This window comes from Camellia sinensis, chromosome 1 (assembly GCF_055761805.1).
Source record: "Camellia sinensis isolate YWXY chromosome 1, ASM5576180v1, whole genome shotgun sequence".
NCBI classification, from domain to species: Eukaryota; Viridiplantae; Streptophyta; class Magnoliopsida; order Ericales; family Theaceae; genus Camellia; species Camellia sinensis.
In genome coordinates this window covers 184,110,200-184,134,178 of record NC_138961.1, presented here as the reverse complement: position 1 = coordinate 184,134,178, position 23,979 = coordinate 184,110,200, and the positions used below count along the sequence as shown (strand labels likewise).

The 23,979-nt window shown below is 36.5% G+C and overlaps 1 protein-coding gene across 6 annotated transcripts; it reads left to right on the top strand.

Annotated features, from left to right (window-relative positions):
* Positions 1–668: 668 nt before the first annotated feature.
* Positions 669–19,386, top strand: LOC114322613 (uncharacterized). Of its 6 annotated transcripts, none has more exons than XM_028269957.2 (13): positions 669–849; positions 939–985; positions 2,374–2,399; positions 2,483–2,511; positions 3,487–3,675; positions 4,740–4,916; positions 6,707–6,891; positions 11,682–11,777; positions 13,957–14,002; positions 17,047–17,153; positions 17,294–17,395; positions 17,484–18,759; positions 18,895–19,386. In XM_028269957.2, the coding sequence occupies exons 4-12, from the start codon at positions 2,493–2,495 to the stop codon at positions 18,738–18,740; spliced, it is 2,178 nt and encodes a 725-aa protein (XP_028125758.2). In that variant the 5' UTR covers positions 669–849; positions 939–985; positions 2,374–2,399; positions 2,483–2,492; the 3' UTR covers positions 18,741–18,759; positions 18,895–19,386. The 6 variants fall into 6 exon arrangements, with proteins under 6 accessions (XP_028125758.2, XP_028125760.2, XP_028125765.2 ...); XM_028269959.2 differs by having other exon boundaries at positions 669–854; XM_028269960.2 differs by having other exon boundaries at positions 676–825.
* The last annotated feature ends 4,593 nt before the right edge of the window (positions 19,387–23,979 follow it).

Below are 23,979 nucleotides of genomic sequence, written 5' to 3'. Positions count from 1 at the left end.
TGCTTACATCGTTTGCTTATCATTTCCTTGTCCACTCCGAGCCATCATGTTGGCCGAAAGTCTATGCTCTAGCTTGCCTTGTTCATGGTGGGGCTGTTCTGTTCCAACGTGAAGGGTTATCGCAATAAATGCTGCAGGGGAGCTCATTAATGGCTGATGTATGGTGCAATAACTTTGCAAGATCTTTGTCTGCTGATGTGACTGGTTCTGCACTTGCCGGGTGTTTAGATGTCATTGGCGCTTGGTGTAGCGTTGGGTTCCAAGAATATTGAGCTTTAATATTTGAGTCATGGATTGGCCCTTAAGTGGTGGGCCATATCCTTAATGGGCTTATCCATGTCAGAAGGTATTGTCTAAGCCCATAATGCTCAATACAAGTCCCGTTTTGATGATTTGTATTGTTTATTTTGGAGGACCTTTTGATATATTATTCACACACAAAATATAAGTCAATTCAATTTTTTTCATTGATTGATTAATTCACAGGCCAATGGAAATGGCCCAAGGGTTGACAATGGCCCAAATTATTTCAAGCCCAAGGGCTGGTGCTTTGGGCGACTTTCTGATCTGGGCCAATTTCAAATCAATGGAATATCCTTGGGTTCTTGTTATAGAGCCCAACATATCAGCCCATTTCTATATAGAGCCCAATATATCAGCCCATTTCTATTTCCTTCCGGAATGGCTCTGTCTGGTTCATCTCCCAGTGTTCCCAAATCGAATTTGGGGAGGTTCGAAACTAGGGTTGTAAAACACAGAGTTGATGATCATCATCAGAGGCTCGATTTTTCTAATCAAATGGTCTCGAAGTCTTCGATCAATGATGTATGGAATCTGAATTGGGCAGAGGTTGAGTATGAAGTTGTTGTCATTGTTTAAGATTTTTTTGATTTGAAGTCTCTGTTTGTTGATAAAGATCTTCGTATATGGTTGAACAGAGATTGAGGATTGCGAAAGGGTCTCTGATTCTGAATCATGCAATAAGGTATGTGAACCTTGTTGTGAGCCTCATAGCTTTAATCCATTTTCTTCTTTGATGCATGAAGCTCAGGTTTCTGTTAATGGGTATCTGTTCTTTTTTATTCTAAAGGTGTTTATTTGATCATGCACCTTGTTTTCATTTGAAGCCACTAGTTTTTATTTGATATTAATGGGCAAGATTGTGGTTTACACTGCAAATGCACTTTAAGGCCTTATAATTCTTTATCCAGTAATGCTAACAGATATAGTACTTGGTGTTGTATGTTAACCAGTAATTTTAACATTAGAGTTAAAAAAAATATGTTTTCTTGTTCTAATTTTGATATTATGAAGTTTAAATTTACAAACTAGTTTAAGTGTCCCTTTGGATTACTAAAGATGAAAAATGAAAAGAAGATGCGAGAAATTGATTTCTCTTTAAGTTATACCTCACTTTTGAATCTCTCCAAAGATTGGGTTTGGGAGAGAAAAGAAATGGAATGATTACTAATTTTACCAAAATTGTCCATCTAGCTACTAAAGAAATAAAAACATAAAGGGTTATTTTGGTAATATATCCTGTAGGAGTTTCTTTTTTCTTTTTTCTTTTTTGTGTAGTCTATCCAAACAAAATTGGAGAGAAATTACTATCTTTTCTTTGGCTTAACCAAACAAGAGGGAGAGAAAATGCAATTTTTTATTTTCTCTCTTAACTTAACAAATCATTTCTTTTCTTTTCTCTCCTATATTCCCAAACATTGTATAATTTTGTCTTGCTTTTGTGTGTTTAGAAAGTAAGATGGTCACCACTTTGCTATTCCTTACTGTTATCTGTTGGTTTTAAGGTTGGTTCCACTTTCAATGATATAAAGGTGTACCCAAACTATAAAATCCTTGGTTGTTGGTATTTTGATTCTTCACTAGGAAACAAAATGAAAATCGACCATTGATCATGTTGATTACTGTACTGGAGACCTGATAAAAACTAAAAAATCAAAAAACTGTACTGGAGACATGAAGGTTTATGGTTGCATGGTCTTCAGTGTTGATGGTACATTTTATTTAAGTTCTTACATTAGATGATTTATAATTTCTCCATCTATGCTTTCAGACAATGACTTGATTTCTCAGAGTCATGCTCTATCATCGTGTCTCTCTTCTGAACTTCTTTGTTACATGGGTAGTGTCTAACTTTTTGGTTCTGCACCATGTGGAATTGTCATGTGGCATGATTTACAATATATGTTTTTACCTGTAAAAAATTTATATATGTAAATATGTATATGTATCTGGCTTCAAATCCATGTATAGTTTCTCCCTAGCTTTTATGGCTTGTGAAAGGTGCAATGTTACCATTCCTGGAGTTATCAGATGCTCATCTCAAGCCTTAACAATTTCATTTACTGTTTGCAGATTGAACTGATAATCAAGTGCTCCTGGTATACTAATGTCGCTAAATAATCTATTTTCACTGGAAAGCTGCTTCTTCCTAAAACGTAACTTCTCTTCATTAATCTTGTAGGTTCTAAACCATGGCAATGGGTGAGAAAGGTGAGTAATCTTTACATCTGATTCCTATGCTGCTTATCTTTTAAAACTCTTATAAAGCAACCTGTCACCATGGTGAATTCTCTTAGTAGCTGGATGATCTGAACCTAGCAAGGTTAAGTTTAGTTTTTAGATGAACTAGGAATTAGGATTGATAAATGTGTTTAAAGAAAGCATTCTTTACTCGCAAAGTAGAGTTGCTAAAACAATTTGTACACACATATTTATATGTTGGAGCTTTATGTTTAGGATCTACCTGTAGTGGCTTTTTTCCCCTGCGGGGTTGAATTCATTTCAAACTTATTTGATAGAAAATATCTATTTTTGTTTAAAGTCAATTTATCATCTATTGAGGAAATGCAATTTTCACATCTAGATGTCATAATAGCCAATACAAATTAGTTGCACATGAAAGAAGTGTACGAATGGAACTGGGATAAATGTGTCTTGATAGTTAATGCTGTAAGTCTTAGTGAATGTCAGTATAGTGGAAATGGTGTGAGCCGTGACGTAGGCAATCTTGCCGAACCACATAAATCTGCATGTTATGTTTTCTTGTTTGTAATTGATTCTGGTTGCTATTGTGTGTGTGTGTGGTTTAATCCTCAACAACTTGTTTATTGTGTTGGGTATACAATTGTTTGATTAGGCATAACGTTTTGAACACATTATTGTCCCTGCTATTAGATCAAAACAGGTCCAACAGTCTTCATTGTGGAAACTTGTGTTGAGACTGAATGGTGTTTTTCTTTTTTTTTTTTTTTTTTTTTTGTCATTACTTTTATTGCTTGATTATTTATGAACTGAACCTAATACTAATCTTGGGATACTAACTGAGTTAAGTAGATGTGGAAGCTTCATTCAGTTTTTGGAGATATAAGCTCATGATTTATGAAGTTCATTTAAATTATCCTTGATATTATATGAATAGTGATATTTTTTAAATGAGTAATTCTAATGTTCTCACTTTGATTTCAGTTCTGCGTAAGAAAGCAAAGAAGCGTGAATTGAAGGGATCGCAAAAGAATAAACTTGTCCCTGAACAAATACCTGCCCTTGAGGAACTACTTCGTGATGTTTATGTCATTTGTCGTCCAAAAGAAAGTGATTATTACAATCGCAAAGATTTGGTTCGAATCTTCAATGTGATAGCAAAGGAAATCTATGGTGATTTTTGTGCTGGACTCATCTAATATCTATTGTCAATCCAGAAATGCACAAACATAAATGCAATCCCCACTAGTTTATGGTGGACTATTTTGGGTTGCTTTATGCTTTGAATTATCTTTAAATAGAATGTTCACTTATTGACTTATATGATAGAAGAGTAGCAGTATCCATGGTTAGCTTTCTGTTAGAACAAGAGTTTAAACGCAGATCTTAATGAAGGGGTGCCTACATGTATTCCAGGGGTGCTCCTGGCCTTTAAATATTGAAGCTTTGACCATTTGGAGCTCCACTTGGGAATTTGAGAGCTTTGAGAGTCACTCAAGACAGCCTTTGCTCAGTTGTCTGGCTTGCTACTTTCTTCTTCAGTTTCTTCCTATTGTTCTTGTTTCTGCATGAATACAAACACACAAAAGTTTGAAACTTATGAAAGGGTGAATCCTGTGACGGTTATAAAATCATATATGAATGCGTATTTTGTAAAATTCGCTTAGGTTATTTGAATTTTTGAATTTTTTATCTTCTGTATAATGGATATTGGATTCTGGTGTTCTCTATTTGTACTCAAGGATTGTCATAAATCAATAATGTATTATAGGATAATAGATCATCTTTGGCTATAGATGCAAGCATCTACCTATTAAACCATATGATCATCATTCAAAGCAAGTTTTTCGTTGATTTATGTTTAAGCCTTTAATATTTAAAATATATCTTTACTATTTGAATATATGGATATATTTTTCTATGTATTTTAGAAATTATGACCGAACCTTTACGATTCATGATTTGATTCTCGATTTAACAATTATAATTGGTCTGTGCAAGTGCTCCCCTTTCACAAATTCAAACCACTATGCCTAATCATAGTTGTGGTTTTCTCTTTTCGCATCAATAATTTCTAAAATGATGCTACGTCATCTAGATGTTGCTTATGTGTCTTTAGTTTGTGTTAATGTATCTGATCTTACATTTTTAGACCTTTCCATAGCTCATCCCAGCCAAATGTTAGCCACATTACCTATATGCACTATTTAATCATGATTATTTACTTTTGGTTTCAGGAAAATCTGATGATATTCCTGTCGTGGAGCAATTTGGATCTTTCTTAATGGATATCTTCAGTGCTAAAAGTGATCTAGACTTGTCTGTTAATTTTAGTAACAATACAGTTGATTTCCCCAAAGAGAAGAAGATTCAGACCCTTCGAAAGTTTGCAAAAAAGTTATATGCACTCCAAAGTAATTTATGTTATACCCCCCTCATTATCTTTTTTTTGGTGCTAATTTCCATTTGGAATGATCTTAGATCTTGTGAATTAAATGCATGGGATGCAGTTTTTAGTTTTTATTTGTTGGGGGATTTGACCTACCAATTGCAGGCTTGTTGAGCATGCTAATGGATGTTTGTTTCTTATAATTAAGTTATATACTATGAAGCACAGACAGGCCAACATGGAAATTTTAAAAAAGTGCCAGGCATGACATGTAAGGGGCATGCTCAAAATCTGTAGTTTTATGTAATTATTAAACGGTCTTGCTAACAAGTATTCCTGGGTCACAAGAAAAGGATAATTAAGGGGAAGAACACGAGACAATCAATTTCAAAACATTTTTCACTGATTTCAAAACTCTTTTTACCTTTTCACCTATTTCCACATTACTTTTCAACCTCAATCCCTACACTAAGATTAGAAACAAGTTCATTTTGAGTTTATGAGTTAATACACTCTAATCCCAATTGTGATACATATTTCCTTATGCATATCAATCCATATGTAAATTAAATTACCATTTATTAATGTCAAAAATAAATATAAATCCTTTTTCTTAAAGGATAATGTTAGTAATAAAAATATTTATTATGTGAAATAAAATGGTGCTATGTGTAACATAAAAAAGTATTGCATAGCAACTATACGGTATTAATATATATATAAGATAAGTTCAACATAAATATATAAGAAGTGTCCGATGGAAAGTGTTGAGCACATATCCCACACCCTTGTCCAAGTGTCTGGTATTTGACATGGGTATTTGATTTATTCTGGAGAGTCCATGCAACATAGTTGTCTATTACTAATTGTAGATTATAGACCCGTCGTTGTATGGCCCTTACAGACCCGAGGGAGTGGGAGTTCAATGTTGATCATTATATGATTATAGAAAATATTGGGTAGTGGAAAAACTTTAAGTGACAAAAGCAGCCTACTGCAACAAATTGAACATCAGGAAAGTTGAAGAAAAGATTTATATCACACCTAATTTAAAAAGTAATAATTGAGGTTAAGAGTCTACTCTCTCTCTCTCTCTCTCTCTCTCTGTGTTTTTGGTGGGGGGAGGGGGGATTAGTAGACCCGTAGTGGTATCAGCAGCTTATCACTCATATTGAGCATATTTCAATTGAAAGGTACCATGTAATTTAAATTAAACTACTGTTAAAGATTATCATTTGTACATTCAAATAATCTACTAGAAAACCTTATTTAGAGTGATTAGGGATGGAGACTTGGGAGTATATACTTGCATTCACTGAAATAGTGTTCAGCATATTTTAGGCGTTGCATCACCTTTTCACAGAGGACAACGTACATGAATATTCTTTGGAGCAGTTGAACCTATACTTCAGTTGGTATTCCTGAGAGTTGAATACTTTATGTCGATATAGTCACTAGCACAATGTTGTTTGACAGTCATTTTCGATAAAATTTCTTTACCTAAATGCATAGTTTTCCTCTTCTGGGACTTCTATGTATATTTTCCTTTGAGGGATGAAATAAATCTGAAATGTTCAAAGTAAACACTGATGATAAAGAATGCTCATCTTTCTTATCTAAGCTAAAATTGCTTAGGCTGGGAATCAAAATATAAAAGTTATTGAGCATTTGACTTACGCAGAATCTTCAGTAGTTAATTTTAGGATTATCATCCTTGTCCTTGTCCTGGTGCTTATTAGACTCTTATTGTAATTAATATTCTGATTATCACAGGAAATACTGGATGCTTCTAATCTATTCATTTTTTATGTGTAGGAAAGGGACACGTTTCCAGCGTCCATCCAATTTTGACAGCTAAGGTTCCTATTTTGAAAATTGTTGATCGTGGAACTGGAATTGAATGTGACATTTCAATTGAGAACCGGGATGGAATTGTGAAATCCCAGATTGTCCGCCTGATTTCTTCAATCGATGATCGATTTCAGATGCTAAGCTTTTTGGTAATTAAATATTTTGCTATTGTTCTTAACCTCTTTAGATTGTCAGCTGCATAATACTTGGCATTGGCCTGCATATATATATATATATACAAATGATTTATCTTGTGTCGTCACTTAGCTCACCAATATGCAACAAGTTGATTTGTTCAAATGCTTGTTTTCTACAGAACTAGAACTATGAGTAGTTCCTTTTTGGGTTATACTTGTGCACATCAGGTCCCATTGTTCATTTGTTTCCTGTGCGCCTTGTCTGTCTTGTGCAGTGAATCTCCAAGTATCACCTTATCTTTTGTTCTACTTAACAAAAAAAAATAAAAATAAAAATTCCTCATCGTTTATCGTAGTGTTGTTACTTCTAGTGAAACATTTTGTGGTTTGATGCTTTAGCACTTCGAGCTGTCTGACAGCTACTTGCACAAATCCAGAAGACATCTTGCTTTCATAGTGAACCTCAACATGAGGGTTTTTGCATAAGGTCAATTTGTAACTTATTTACCCCTAGTCTCCCTGCTGACTGTAGCTCAAGCACCCTAAAGGACTGTGGCTTGCCTAGGCCAGGAGTAGGGCAAGGAAGCCTCAGGCATTTGCATGTTGGCTCTGTATATGCCATGGGGAGTAATTTGGGCATTATATTTTCCAAGTTGTATAAGACTGGCCATGCATTCTGAAGTAGGATATCATGTGATCCAAACTTCTATGCATAGATGTGATTGTGGATTCTGAATAGGAGATAGTTGCACTGTTATGTTGGGGTACAAAAAACAAAAATATATATATATATATATATATATATAGAGAGAGAGAGAGAGAGAGAGAGAGAGAGAGTGTTTTCTGTTAGAATTTATCTCCACCTACCACCTCCACTATCACACACTCCACCTACCACCTCCACTTCACTCCTACACCTACTACCACATTTTCTTCTATATATAGGAATTGTAAATATATCAACAATCAATCAATCAATATATCAATCAATAATATAGTATTTTTAATATGGTATCAGAGCAGGTTTAGAACCTGATATTTTCGCTTCCCCGGCGGGCGGCAACCTCACCTTAGCTGCCCGCCGGACCTCAACCTAGTCCGCTAAGATTTTTCTTACACATACCTCGCCAAAGCAAAGCCTCCGTGCCCTCCGCCAGAAGCACAATCACATCCTCCAATTGGAAGCCTCAATCGCTCCAGAAAAAATCCATCCATACGGATCTGCAACTCCATGCCCCTCCACATCGTCACCCTCTCCGAGCTCGCCGCCGTCATCTCGTCATCTACCCCGCCGGATAGCCGAGGAGGCCAACTCCGCCACTGGCTCCATGTAGCAACACCCTTCCTCATCGCCGCTGCGGTTCTGCTCATCATGTGCCTGTGTTGCCGCTGCTGTTGTTGTTGCAGCCGTGGCCGCGGCGAGAGGATGATGAAAGCACCAGGGAGGAATTACAGGATGCCTAGGTCAACCTTTGAAAGCAACCCCAGATCGTACTTTCGTGATCTCCGTGGAAAGCCTCTTCTTGATGAACTGGTCTAACTATCAACGCTTCTCTTCTATCTACCTATCTGTCTTCTATCCATCTATCTATTATTTCACTATGTTTGTTTTATGTTAATCTGGTTTCTATGTATTTCTGTCCGATTTGGTTTTCTATTCTACCCCCAACTCTCTCTCTAAGGCGCAACTTTTTGCCCAATATGACCAGATACACATGCCCTCCACCCACTCCCTCTCTCTCTGGTCCCTTTTTCTCTCCCCATGCTCCCTTTTAATCATCTCCATCTTTTTCCTTAATTTATTCCAACCCCACTCCACTTTCTCTTATTTTAATATCTTTATATATATATATATATATATCTCTATGTTTATTTTAATATCTTGCACAGACCATCATCCTCTTCTCTTGCTCGGGGGGACACAGTATGCTTTTAAAGAATAAAAAAGTGACACACAACACACACACATTCTTCTTTCTTTCTTTCTTTATTTTATTTATTTATTATTATTATTTTTTTTTCAAAAAAAAAAAAAAAAAAAAAAAAAAAAAACATAAGAGGAAGAAGAACTGCACACCAACTTATTTTCTTCATGTTGGGGCTCACCCCGATCACCATTTTACACCACAAAAAAAAAAAAAAAAAAAAAAAAAAAAAAACAAACCAACACAACTCGGCACAGTGGGATTTTTCTTCTCTACTCTGCAACCGGTCTCTTCTTCTTGCCTCCGTCTTGGACAGTCCTTGACAGTGTTGCCTCCGTGTTTTCCACGCCGCCGAGCACGTTCACTCTCCCATACTCCTCCACTGCAGCATATGGAGGACCTCCAAATCGGAACATCACGGTGGCCTTCCGCTTCAGCTCCTTGTTTTCTGCCCTTAGCACGCTTATCTCTGCTCGCGCATCCTTATACATGCGTTGGAGCAGAGCCAGCTGGGAGTTTAACTGTTGCACCTCATTTGTCCTGCTCTGCAGCCGGTGCGACAAATTTGTGACCGCCGTCATGCTTTCCACACATGCCTTCAAAGTATACTGATTGGCCTCCACATCCGACTGCACTGCCATTCTTTGCTCCACAGACCGCATCGGAAAGTTCAACGGAGTAAACTCCGGGGCGCTTGGTTGAGGTTCCAGTGCCACCGCACCAGTTGTCTCTCTTGTTGACTCGTTGAGGTCGGGAAAGAGAGTGAGCAGACTCCGGGAAGATGAAGCCATTTTCTGGGCCACAGAGTATTACAGAGTATCTCTCTCAGAAATCTCTCTCAGACAACAGAGTGTTACGGACTATCTCTCTCAGCAAAACGAAGAAGAGTTTTTTTTTTTTTCAGAGGTTTTTCGCAGCTTTTCTCTGCCTCAGCCTCAGCATCAACCTTGGTTAAATAGCCAAGGCAGCCACGCGCATCGCGCGCCTCTTGCCACCAGCCGACAAACGGGCGCGCAAGCCAAGGCGCCCACGTGCCTCGCCATCATGTCCGGCACACCTTTTGATGAATTGGGCACGCCTTTTGATGGCACGCCTTTTGACAAAATTGGGCACACCTTTTGAGGGTGCAACTTTTTCAACGGTCCGACATGACCCCATAAACTGTCCCGACATTTGATTCCGGTTAGCATCTCCAACGGTCCGACATGACCCCATAAACTGTCCCGACATTGATTCCGGTTAGCTTTTTCAACGGTCCGACATGACCCCATAAACTGTCCCGACATTTGATTCCGGTTAGCATCTCCAACGGTCCGACATGACCCCATAAACTGTCTCGACATTTGATTCTGGTTAGTTTTTCCAACGGTCCGACATGACCCTATAAACTGTCCCGACATTTGATTCCGGTTAGCTTTTCCAACGGTCCGACATGACCCTATAAACTGTCCCGACATTGATTCCGGTTAGCATCTCCAACGGTCTGACATGACCCCATAAACTGTCCCGACATTGATTCCGGTCACCATACAGTGTCCTCTACCACGTTATGACACCCCCATCCAGTGTCCTCTATAACGTTATGACACCACCATACAGTGTCCTCTACACCGTTATGACACCACCATACAGTGTCCTCTACAACGTTATGACACCACCATCCAGTGTCCTCTACCACGTTATGACACCACCTTTCAGTGTCTTCACCAACGGTCTGACACGACCATACAGTGTCTCCTATCTTTTTTTTTATTTTTTATGTATTTTCTTGTTTTGTTCCTCTCTTCAAACTCAAGTTGGTTAGTTTCTATCCTCCTTGAGTTTGCGGGGGGCTGTTAGAATTTATCTCCACCTACCACCTCCACTATCACACACTCCACACCTACCACCTCCACTATCACACACTCCACCTACCACCTCCACTATCACACACTCCACCTACCACCTCCACTTCACTCCTACACCTACTACCACATTTTCTTCTATATATAGGAATTGTAAATATATCAACAATCAATCAATCAATATATCAATCAATAATATAGTATTTTTAATATGGTATCAGAGCAGGTTTAGAAGGAAGCTTCTGCACAGCAGACAATGAATCTATGGGTCCCATGCCTTGTTAGACAAGACCTGTGCTTCATCTAGTGCCAGCAATCCTAGGCGGAGGGGAGGGCGTAGATCGCCAGGGGGATGAGGATGTGAGACAGAGTTGACTCCCAAGCTCTCCACGTCAACCTTAGTTACACCAAATTCTCACTACTGTAGAAGACTTCAACCGAAACAATTCACTTTACATCGTTCGAGAGAGGCCGAGAAAAACAAGTTCTAGAGGCATCTTCCATTCATATCGATTTATACGAGGCATAGGAAAAAAAACTTCTTTGCCCGATCCCGAGCTAGGGCCTAACTCACGTACGTAAAGGGAAGGGTAGTGGGTGGGCTAGGTTTTCCACTTTGTATTTTAGTACGTCAATAGATGAGTGAAGCGAAGGGACCATCCACCGATAGGCACGAGAAAGAGGTTACATGCACCAAATATCCAATAGACGGTCATATAGAAGAGGGTCAAAGATGTTCTCATTAAGCTTATCTGTGAGAAAACTCCTTAAGATGTGCTCCATATGTAGCTCTATTTCAAGAGGGATGGAGAACAAAATTCATGAACGTGACACAAAATATTTTCTCACAAGTCTTGTTGTTCAGTGACGTCTAATTAATGCATACATGCATCATTATGTAGACAGGTGTGCTTAAATGTTGAAATATTTATATGTACACATCATGTTATTTTCAATGCTGCAGATTTGTCAAACTTACCACTCTAGCATCTCATGGGCATGAGATTTGCCAATGTTTTTTTATCCATTACAGATGAAAGCTTGGGCAAAAGCACAGGATATTAACAGTTCGAAAGATCGAACGATGAACTCCTTATCCATAATATTATTGGTTGCATTCCATCTCCAGGTATGATTATTTTATCTCGTCTCAGTGGTACTGGACAGTAGTGAAAAGGTCAAAAATTTAAACATCAAAATGCTTAGTATTAGTAGATTATGTACAGGACATCAAGGTCGATCGGTTAACAAGAATGGCTTAAGTTCTTAGACGGGGAGGCATTTATCTATCATAGATAGTGAATACTGTAGTTTCTGCTATTTTTTTTTTGCTGTGTTCTTCAATTAGTAGTAAATTTTCTCACGCTTCAATGATTTTTTTTTTTTTTCTTTTATACTTTCCTAAGCAGCTTTCTACTGTGTTCAGATTGAATGCTAGTCATAACACTTGAGTTCCTGGCTATTTTGTGAAAAATTGATATGGTTTTCCTTTTCTGTCAGCTCTCTTGCAGTACTCGTTATATCACACCTTGAAATTATTAACTACTAATTTTCCAGAACTGTTTACATTGCATGTTATTAGCAGAACTTTTTTTGCTAGTTGTCTACATGGAACTTGAATTTTGATTGTTGGTTATAAAAAGATGAACATCACCTTTACAGAGACATTGAAGTAGCAATAACAGAGCAAATAAGTTGTGTTGAACAATTTAGGAATCATAATTTCCACTTTACCAGGGATGAGTGACCTAGAAATGATGGTCATTGCACAACACCTCTAGAATGTGCTGGTTGGTGGGTTGTCTATATTGGGAATGTGATGAGGAACGCATGCAACAGCTTTGACAAGGAAGCTTTATTTACAATTTTATAATTTTGCATCTTTAGTAGTTATATATATATATATTTTTAAATTACAATTTAATTGAGAGTCTTGTTAATATTTGGTTTCTTATTTTCTTAGGATCCTAATTTCCTTTTCTGTTAGGGTTATTAGCTTATAAAGAAGTACGTTTGACATGGCATTATTCAGAGTTGATTAATAAAATTGAGAGTAAAGGTTTAGGGTTGTGTCCTTTGTGTTCTTCCTCTCACTTCTTTCTCCCTCTCCATTTTGCGTCTATTTGGTATCAGAGCCAACACAAACCTAAGAACACATTGCAACTGCCTAACTGCTTCACATCATTGTTACCCAAAGAGACCAACAGTTGCCAGCACATCATATTTTCTTCATTGGGATCCTTGCCTTTGCTATTTATCATTGTCTTTCCAGTTTGCAACATCTGCGCTAACACCCATTGAACAACTTCGGCAACATTGTTCGTCATTGAATTGTTGTTCCCAACCTACTGCAATTAGTTTGACCCATCCTTGTTTGATCTGAATTCTTCTACCAGTTCATAATCTTTGCACCATCATCTCTGCTCTCCAACTTTGTGATCTTGATACTTATTATTTTCACCATCTTGCGGTATCACAGCTTCTTGTTGCCATTGCCTCAAATCACCGGAGCAGTCAATGGCAATCATTGCCCTTGCATCATCGTTATTGCCACGTAAGCCTACAAGGTCTGGTCACAACAGGTCTTGCCTTGCATTGCCCCTTTACTAGGGTAGTGTTGGATGAATTAAAGGGTAAGCCACTTAACCTAAACATGGTATGATGCTTGCAGGCTTACATTACCTTTATAGATTGCTTGGATAAAGGTCAGATATGATAAGTTCGATCCAAATTCTACAGATGTTTTCTTTGAATTATGCAATATACATTTAATGTTAATATTAATCTCATCTTGTTGTAAGAGAGTACATATAAAGAATTCATTAAAGTAAACCACAAAGTAAAAAATTAAAATATGAGAGAAGAAAAAAAAATTATAATTGTAAAAGATACGTGTATGTAAGTATATATATTCCTCACACAAATAGCCATGTCCCATTTATGTGATACTGAGGAGTTGCTATGTTTGACATTCTATCTCGCCCACTACATTCTTCCTTGTAATATTCCGAAGTGCTACAGCAGTTGCTTAGATGCCCTTTTGTTGTGAAACTTATTCGAATCCATGTTCTTAAATAAATTAAAAAATTATGTCTCCTATCTTTATCTGCTGTGTCCTCATTGGGATTTTTGTACATTTTTATTCTCTTCACTACATTCAAATGCAATAACGCTACATTCCTGTGGCTGTTCTGGTAACACAGATTCCACGTCCATTTTTGTACCATTTAAATTTGTATCCGTCTTCTCTTTTTTCTCTCTGTCTTGCTTTCTTCTTTTTTGTCTAATGTAATATCTTTGCCTTGCAGACTCGTGATCCACCTATATTACCTCCATTCTCTGCAATATTTAAAGGTAAGAACTTTCGCCTCATATATAGGATAAGCGTTATTAACTAGCCTATTACTTCAAAGAAGAAAGGAATTCCATTGGATGACTTTTAGACAATAGCTTCTTTTCTTGTATGTCCGATGGAACACTTGCTCTTTTTTTGTAAATTGATATGTATTATATTCAAAAGGGGGGACCAAGGGGGTGTCTCTTCCTCTTTGTTTGAGACATAATAAAATATCATTGAAGAAATTTATTTGGTTTCATTAATTAGCTATTGCATTTTTACAAACACATGTGATTTTTATCATATTGATTTCAGAAAAGAATTGGAAAATATAGGAAGAAACCTTTGAACAGATTGAATGGCATCGGATTGAATGGCATCGGATTCTTTATTGAAACACACCATTGTTGTCCTTTTGTTGATATCATTAAGCAATAAAATAGGGAAGAGTTGATGTAGATAGATTTCTAATGTGTTCGTGGATGATTTAATATAGTAATACTGGCAACTAGGAGCTCTATAGTTTGGAAGTGCATTGCAGCTGGCAGCTCTTCAGTTCAGATGGAAGGACGGAATTGGTATAGAGGAACAGTAAAAAAAATGAAAGGAACTTTGAGGAAACAGTTAAATGGTTCCAATATAATGAAACATAGTGTCCTGCAGAGAGTGGATTCACAGAATTTGATCCACATAGCCCACCCAGGAGCACTGAGATTAGCTTAGAAAATAATAATGAAATGAAGATGGCATTACCTATGATTTTTAGGTTGTATTAGAACAAAATCCATATGATGCTCTTTGTGGTGAAAGTCAAAGTTAAATTTGATGTAACTCAAACAATTATATCCTTGTTTTAGGCCCTTCAGATAGATGTGATTCAACCTTAGTAAGTGGACTATGAAATTATTTATAAACAATAATGTATTCTCTTGACTTTCAAAAAAATGGATCTAGAAACCCTAAATAGGGTAGAATAAGAAGAAAAATTAAATGGATACCCTTTAATTTAAAACCTAAAACACTTTAAAAAGTGTATATGTTTATTGTTCAAAATAAGTAAAAACACTGTTGTGGAATCGTTGGATCTAACTGACTTGACTCATGTCATATTGAACTACGATTATTTCACCAAAATAACAATAGATATTTCATAAGTACTAGTTACTTTGGCCCCAAGCATTCTTAGAAGATGTATTTTTACATTTTTGCAAAGAGGGGGGGGGGGGGGGGGGGAGGATTAAGAACCTATTGGGTTTGATTGGATCCGGTCAAGCCCTATGATCACCAAAATAACAACAAACCATGCATGAGTATCGGTTATTTGTGTACTAAACACTCGTAAAAGTTGTGTTATGACAGTTTAACACATGCACAACACCAAAAAATAGATAAAATAAATAACGATAAAAACAGAGTAGGAACAGAGTCTGTTATAGACCCTATAGTTTCAAGAATTTCATAAATCGTAAAAGTGAATTGAATTGTGAATTGTGCAATTCTTCATGAAGTCTATTTACATCGATCATGAATCAAACCGTAAATCGAAACATTTTGGTAACAAAGGATTCAACAGAGGTGTTCTTGCTCTAATAAACTGACTCCAGCCATACTGATGGCATAGTGGGGAAGAGCCATTGGTCTTAGAATTAATGGGCATGAGTCTTGCACATCCCATAATTGTTGGTGAGACAAACACATGACCTCCTCCTACCCATCAAACCACATTTACTACTTCATCCATCCCACATTGTTACTCCCTTTTGAGAATTCCTACTTTTTAAAGTTGACATGCAATTAATGCATTAAAATTCATATCAAAAATTGATTTTTAAAATTGCCCCTTTATTTGTATTTTTAAAAATGTTCATGGCATTTATAAGGAATAGTTCTGGAAAATTACAAATTTTATGCTTTGAGATTTGTACACCTCACATTTTCTTAGTCCACACCATTTTATGAATTTTTTTTAATTACAACTGTATCCCTCAAATAAGTCACCATTAAGAACAAAAAGTACACACCTTCCCTCCTAAGAAGAAGAAGAGGGTTTTTAGAAGAGGTGGGGGTTTGGGAGAGGAGGGGGTGGCCAGGGGGAAGGGAAGGGGCTGCAGATGGGGTTGGGGGGAGGGGATGGCAGAGGAGGGGAGGGAGTGGTGGAGGAGCCTAGTTTCTCATCTAAGCCTAGTTTCTCTCCTCTTTTACCACTACCTAAACTCTTCATATCCCAAAAATCTACTAAATAAAATTTTTCTTGTTGGAATGTCTTGAGGGAAACGCCTAGGATCCCCACATTTGCAGGCCCATTTAGGCCCCTCCCGTCTACCTCCCCAATGAGTAGGAGCTACTATGGTCATGCCCAAGTAGGGTTGCCACGCACTGGTCAGCCTCTCCTACCATTTTTTTATCAAGCAAACAAATGTACATATATATCCCGAATAATTGTCTTATACAGCAGGGAGCTGAATTTTCAATGACCATTTCCTGTTCTTTTTCTTGGGTGCAAAATATGTCTTAAAAAAATAATTTCAAACCTATCTTTTTCTTATTTTTTTCCTAGCACTGCCTAAGGAATAAATCTCACTAGGTTTTAGTGTCCAGAACTACCAGTAGCCTCTTAAGGAGTATTATATTAATATAAATTGTTATGGCCTCATATAACTTGAGTAACTTTTCTTTGCCCATGCTTGTGGATTGAAATAATTGGAGAGAAAGAAATGTTTGAAGAATGCATTAGTAGCGTGATATGATCCACAATGTATTTCCAGAGGGTTGTGATATTTTTATCTTGATTCTTGACCAACAAATTATTTGCATTTTCTTAACCTTTCTTCTAGATGAATTGCATACTTTGCCTTTTTATGCATTAGTCTCTTCCAATATCACTTCACTTTGGTGGGAAGCCAAAAACTTCAACATGTAATTGTTTTTGTTCTCAGTTATTAGTGTTATCTTTTTTTGATTATTGAGTTTTTTAGCTGCTACTTGGTGACTACTGTCAGCTTCTTTGTTGCATTATTCATCCTTGAGATTTAAATGGTTTTGTGTTCTTGGCATGTTCTAGATGGGACAGATCCTGTGATGGTGGGGAAGATTGTTAATAATTTTTTGAACTATGGAAAAAGGAATAAAGAATCCCTGGGTGAGCTCTTTGTTACTCTGCTAAACAAGGTAATGCTTGTTCATCCGGGCAGTGGAGTGAAATATTATGATTTATAGAAATTCATGCAACAAATTATCTTCATTCCATATGAGGTCTAATGTGTGTATTATTGAAATATTATGATTTACTGTGGCTGTTGCTATTGTAGCTATTATCGGTTGAAACACTTTGGGCCAAAGGTCTTTGTGCCAGCACATATGAAGGATCTTGGATATTGAAAACATGGGATTCTAAAATCGGCTGTATAAGTGTAATTTAGCTCACTTTTTTGGAACTCTTAAGGCGCTTCCTATGCTTTTAAACATACTCAAGTGTTTGCTAATTCTCCCCTTTGACAGGTTGAGGATTTCACTGATCGATCTCAAAATGTTGCAAGAGCGGTAGGAAAAAAACAAGTAAAAAAGATCTACGAGTGCATCCACCTTTGTATGCACTATGTTTTTAATTTTATGAATGGTAAGATTGAAGGAACTAAGCTAAGAGAACTTTTGTTTGGCCGGGAACTTCTACCTGCTCCAGTATGCACAACGAAAATTGATAAAAAAACAGTAGAGCCCTGCATCCAGACTAAAAAGAAGCGTCGAACTGAATGTTCAGGGGAAACAGATGGAGCTATTCCTGTCAAGACAAAAAAGATGCGTTCTGCAGAAGGTTGGGAAGGAACAACGCCTACAAGTGGTTGGGAAGGAACACTGCCTACAACAGTTTTGGGTGGAAAACCGCCTACAACAGGTTGGGGAGGAACACCGCCTACAACAGGTCGGGGTGGAACACCGCCTATGAAAGGTTGGGGAGGAGCACCACCTACAATAAGTTGGGGTGGAGCACCGCGTACAAACGGTTGGGGAGGAACACCGCCTATAACAGGTTGGGGTGGAACAACGACTACGAAAGGTTCGGGTGCAACACCGCCTATGACTGTTTGGGGAGGAACACCGCCGATGAAAGCTTGGGGTGGAACACCGCCTACGACTGGTTGGGGAGGGACACAGCCTACAAATGGCTGTGGAGCGACACAGCCTACAAACGGTTGGGGAGGAACACTGCCTACAATGGGTTTGGGTGGAACACCGCATACAAAAGGTTGGGGAGGAACACTGCCTACAACAGGTTGGGGTGGAACAACGCCTACGAAAGGTTGGGGTGGAACACAGCCTGTGACTGGTTTGGGAGGAACACAGCCTACAAATGGTTGGGGAGGGACACAGCTTGCAAAAGGTTGGGGAGGAACACAGCCTACAACGGGTTTGGGTGGAACACCGCATACAAAAGGTTGGGGAGGAACACTGCCTACAACGGGTTTGGGTGGAACACCACATACAAAAGGTTGGGGAGGAACACTGCCTACAACAGGTTGGGGTGGAACAACGCCTACGAAAGGTTGGGGTGGAATGCTGCCTGCGACTGGTTGGGGAGGAACACAGCCTACAGAAGGTTGGGGAAGAACACAGCCTACAAAAGGTTGCAGGGAAACACCGCCTACGAAAGGTTGGGGTGGAACTCCTACAGAAGGTTGGGGTGGAACGCCTTCAGTAGGTTGGGGAGGAATGCGGAAGGCTGTTGTTCCCAACTCTATCTGGAGAAAAGAGATGTGATCTGCGGAAGGTTTGGCAGGTATGAATCATGCAAATAGTAAGATTAGCATCCAAGTGAATTCACCTTTTACTTTCGAAATTCCTTTTCAATCTTTTCATTTGGTAGCTTCTAATTCAGGTAGTAACAGTGTCTTACACTAATTCAAAACTTCAGGTCCAGTCTTTACCCAAGGCCCAATTGCATTGAAAACTCCAGCGGTCCGGTCCTTTGATACATCCCCATATTCGATCTCCACAGAAACTGCCACTGGGTTTTGATGGGTCACATAGTACGAATGAGATGGTTCCCATGCCTCCTCATGTTGGAGGAACAATGCATGCACATGCCCCACCTGGAAGACACCAAATCTCAGGGCATAGACCGCCACATTCGAATGCATATAGACGTTTCTAGGATCTTGTTTTTACCTTTTGTTTCACCTGGGCTGTTCTTGGGTGTTTTTTAACAACTTGGGTGATGCTTTGCTAGTACACTAGTGAATCAAGAAACCATTTTGTATATTTTTGTTGGGAGTTGGGACAAACCAGTAAAATCATCCACTTGTTGGTTGGTTACACCCAAAATACACACAAGAAATGCAAGAAATCAGTACAGTTGCTTCCTTTTAGTGGATAAGGTTAAAATACATGCGCTGTTGCTAGGTAATTTCTTTCTTCTCTATTTATCTGTATCCTTATCTTTTTTACTTTTTTTGGGAGGTAAATATTGTATTCTAATCCTTGTAAGTTGTATGTCCGAGATACCTTTCTTTGTAGTTAGAAATAATTTTAAAGTGGGTAATTTGCCCTTGCTAAAAATAAATACAAAAAATTATTTCTAAAATTATCTGAAATTTTTAGCAAATTTTTTGAATTTTTTTGTATTTATTTTGGATTTTCACAATTTTTTTTTTTTTAAGTGAATCTAAGTATATTTAAGGAGAAATTACTAGTCAACTGACAAAAAAATATGTTATAAATAAATGGCAAATTTTATACATATTAATAATTAATGTTATAATTTTTTTTTATAAATTTGTAATAATATTTTTGTCAGTGCACTGACAAGTAATTTTTCCTAAATTTAGGAGCTAAATAATTTTGATTAAAATATTAAAAAAATTCACTCAATAAAAAAATATAAATTGAAAGTTTCAAAAATTAAAAATATTATAAATAAATAGCAAATTTTATACATATTAATAATTAATGTTATAAATTTGTAATAATATTTTTGTTAGTGCAAAAACAAGTAATTTTTCCTAAGTTTAAAAGCTAAATAATTTTGATTAAAATATTAAAAAAATTCACTCAAAATAAAAAGAAATATAGATTGAAAGTTTCAAAAATTAAATTTGAAAACTCAAAACCAAGAGTGAATAATGACAATGAATTTCTGCTTCCATCTCCATGTTCCTCTATTTTTATTTTTATTTTTATTTTTGTGGTAATTCTAGGATAACCCAACAATGGAAAATAGTTGAATTTACATAGTTTTGTTGCTAGGGTAATTCTAGAGACTACTTTCTATAAATGTGCCACAAAATTAAAAAAATATGTACTAAAATAATCAATTCGCCTCCACATGAATGCCATCTGGTGTACACGCTCGAAATATTCAAAACCTGGTGGCATTCAAATCATGTGAAAAATCGTTATCACCTTGAGATAGAATATCCTACTTTTCTAGGCAATGGAAAAAAAAAAACATCAAATTTTTGAAATGTCTAGCACCAAGTTATTAAGCCCTGGATTTTTCCCCTGGAATGAAAGGCAGGAAGGTCTTTCCACCCATGAATTCTTGCAAAACTTCTGGTACCTCAACACCGTCTTCCCTCTGGTAATTGTCAAGGATACCGCACATGGTCCTCTCTGTTGCTCTGAGGGTGGAGTTCAACAAGTGAACATATTTCTTAGTTTGCTCGTCGTTCTGCAAACACATTTGCGGCTATGGGTGAATTCAGAAGTAGAAATAATAGAGAAGTGAAGATTAAAAAATTAAAAATAACAACGAGCGAATATTTTTGTTAGGATGAAGAGATGTTAGACATGATGTAATTGATAAAATCAAAGTAGGTTAGTTGAAAGCAGAGGAAAGTGTTTGGCATATTTTGTGATCAATGAATACCAACAAAGTAGAAAGAAAAATTCCATGGAACAACTATAAGGCCAATGATGTTTTAATTGACAAAATGTTGAACAACTAAGAATAATATGTTCATAAAATGAGTAGCTAAGTTGAGGATTTTTAGATGGATGTGTGGTAGGGGTACAGAATTACAAATAAATATATTCGTAAAATTGTAGGAGTAAGAGTAATGGAAGATAAGTTGAGACTTGAGGAAGAATATGTTAATATGGTTTGTTCATATACAACGAAAGATATATACATGACCACCATAAATGCAACGGTAAAAAATTATATGAAATTATTTAATTTGAATAAGCATGTGAGCATATAGCCCTTCATAGAACAAAATAACGAAAATTGTTCACGTAGCCAACTCACTTAATTGAGACACGAGACTTAGTTATTATTTAATAAAAAACAGAAAAGCAAACATTTACCATTTTCTGCCCATATCGAATCTCTAATCTCCTGGACTGATAGTCAGTACAATTTGAACATCATACAAGTTCTCTGTAAGTCTTGGATGCAATAGAGAGAATTCTGTCATACTCTGAAGGAAAGAAAAATGCATTATTAAATAGAGAAATAAAAAATCATTACATCACCCGCAGCTGCCCATGTACAGGACCCTGCATTGCTTTTGTGTCAAGTTGCAGAGAATTTAGTATTATCCAAACAACCAATTGCAAAATCACTAGTTTACGTGACATTGCAAAATCAGACAAGATAACCTCTATTACCTATAAAAAAAACATCATGATGCATCTCCGGATAAATAAATAAATAAAAATGAATAAAGTATGTTAAAAACAATACAAAGAAGAAAAAAATAAACATATACACATCATTCCCCTAAAATTCTGAGGGTAGGAAAGCTCTATACCATCTTGTAAAGCTGCTCAGAGTTTGTTATCATTTGTGTTATATAAACTTTTCAAAATAAATCAAATAGTTGTGTCAGACATCCAACACTTATATTATCGAATACTTTTTAATGAATACTTGTTATATAATTATATATAACACTATTATTATATGTACATATTATTATATAATTATTATACATTTTTTTTGACACTGTAAGTTACATATAGCACCATTTTGTTTCACATACTTGATTAAAAATATAAAAATATGATTTTTTTTTTCTAGTTCGGGTATCATTATTAAATTTATGGTTTGATGAGTTTGACTCCTAAATATATACCTGTATCCGACACCCATATCCGAATTCATATAACATAAATGATCATTTCCTCATGCATGTCCCAAGATTCATTGCCATTTGGGCAGGTAATGCAGAACTGCTCCACTTTCTCAAACTGATGGACTCTGAAAATTCCAAGAGTATCTCGACCATGTGAACCTGCTTCTTTACAGAAGCAAGATGAATCTTCAGCATATCTAGTAATTCATGCAACATAAACTTAACAAAGAGCAACAACTACATATTTGTAGCAAAAAATAATAATAAAATAAAAGACACAATCTAAGAAGCACAAACGCTTATACAAAGGTGGTGTGTCCATGGTGCACATGGATACTTAGTTTGACAAATCCCAAGTCGTGTTGGACTCCATCCAAATATGTCCTAATATTTTTTTATTTAATTGAGAAGTAATTATTTTCATGCTTATATAGAAATATTTATATTTTTTTGTTGATGCGTTGTTGTCGTGTAGTGTCCTAATTTTTGAAAAATTATTGTGGCAATCGTGTTATATTTGTGTTATGTGTCTGTGCTTAGTGCCGATCCTAGGTATGGGCCAACAAGATCATGGCTTAGGACCCTTTAAAATAGACCTAAAAAAGAGGCCCCTTTTATTATGGTTTAGTGTAATATATTAAGGCCAAGTTTGGCATGATTGAAAAAAGACAAAAAGTCAAAAAGTCACTATCCTATTTAAGTCACATCATCTTATTTAAGTCACATCACCTCTCTAACACATCACTTCAAACCCAACTCAAACCCAACCCATATTTCATAAAAAGTCAAAAAGTGCACTTATTTAGTCTTCCCAAACTTCAAATGTAAAAAAAAAATTAAAGAATGTCCAAATTAACTTAAAATAAATTGACTCATTGAAAAATTAAAAGATCCATTCAAAAAAATTAACATTGTTATCCATTGAAAATAGACCCAAAATAGGGTCCTCCTATTATAATTTATTGTAATATATTAGGTATATTTTAAATCCAAAAAAAAATTAAGGTAGACCCAAACCAACTTAAAATAAATTGATCCATTAAAAAATTGAAAGGCCCATTTAAAATAATTAGCATTGTTATCCATTGAAAATGATTTTGTAAAAAAATAGATTATACAAGTATGATTGATTTATTTGCTTTTAAAAATACAAAAAGAGCGAGAATCAAGAGACACTTATTAATTGTTATAATGTAATACTAAGTATTTTTTGTAAATTTTTTGTTTTTTGTCTTTTGTCTTCATTTTTTTTCATTCAATGAAAAAAAAAATATGGACCCCAAAATTTATTAGTTGATTATCAACTTTAGACCTCGAAAATCTCAAGACCAGGCCTGTCTGTGCTCCACCATTCTTCAATAGCCATGAAGGTAAGAGTATTGGAGGTTGTTACAACCTTATTGGTAGCTGTGATGGATGGATCCGATCACCTAGATGATAAGCACATAGCATGCATCCAGATTCGTTTGCTCTGAGATAAACCTTATCTATGATGTGTGCCAATGTTATGACAAGCAAAAAGATTAAATACAAGCACTTGTGCAGATAAATCTCATTTGAAAGCTACAGATAGTGTGGGGATATATTTTCTGAGTGCCAACACGTGGCCAAGGCGACGCAGAAGTGTCAGCCGAGGTACCGCGTGTCCTAGTCATGACGCCGAGGTGATCTCGTCTAGGCTGAGGTTATCTCTGAAGATACCGGAGTCCGGAATAAACGGATAAGGGATAAGAGTCCTAGAATGAGGAAGAACCTTAACCTGGATAAGGATAAAACTCTTAGGAAGTTTATCTTTATCTATTAGAGAGTCTAAGATAAGCACTGAGCAGAAGTCCATTGAAGTTAGGCTTCTATTGGGACTGGGATTGTGTTGGCTATAAAAGAGAGGCACCCCCATGAGTCTAAAATACGCAATTTATATT

Excerpts from the sequence above, each read along its gene's own strand:
- LOC114322613 (XM_028269964.2), top strand. Across the intron at positions 6,892-11,681 it reads TTCAGATGCTAAGCTTTTTG|ATGAAAGCTTGGGCAAAAGC; the intron begins GTAATTAAATAT and ends TATCCATTACAG. Across the intron at positions 14,003-17,046 it reads ATTCTCTGCAATATTTAAAG|ATGGGACAGATCCTGTGATG; the intron begins GTAAGAACTTTC and ends GGCATGTTCTAG.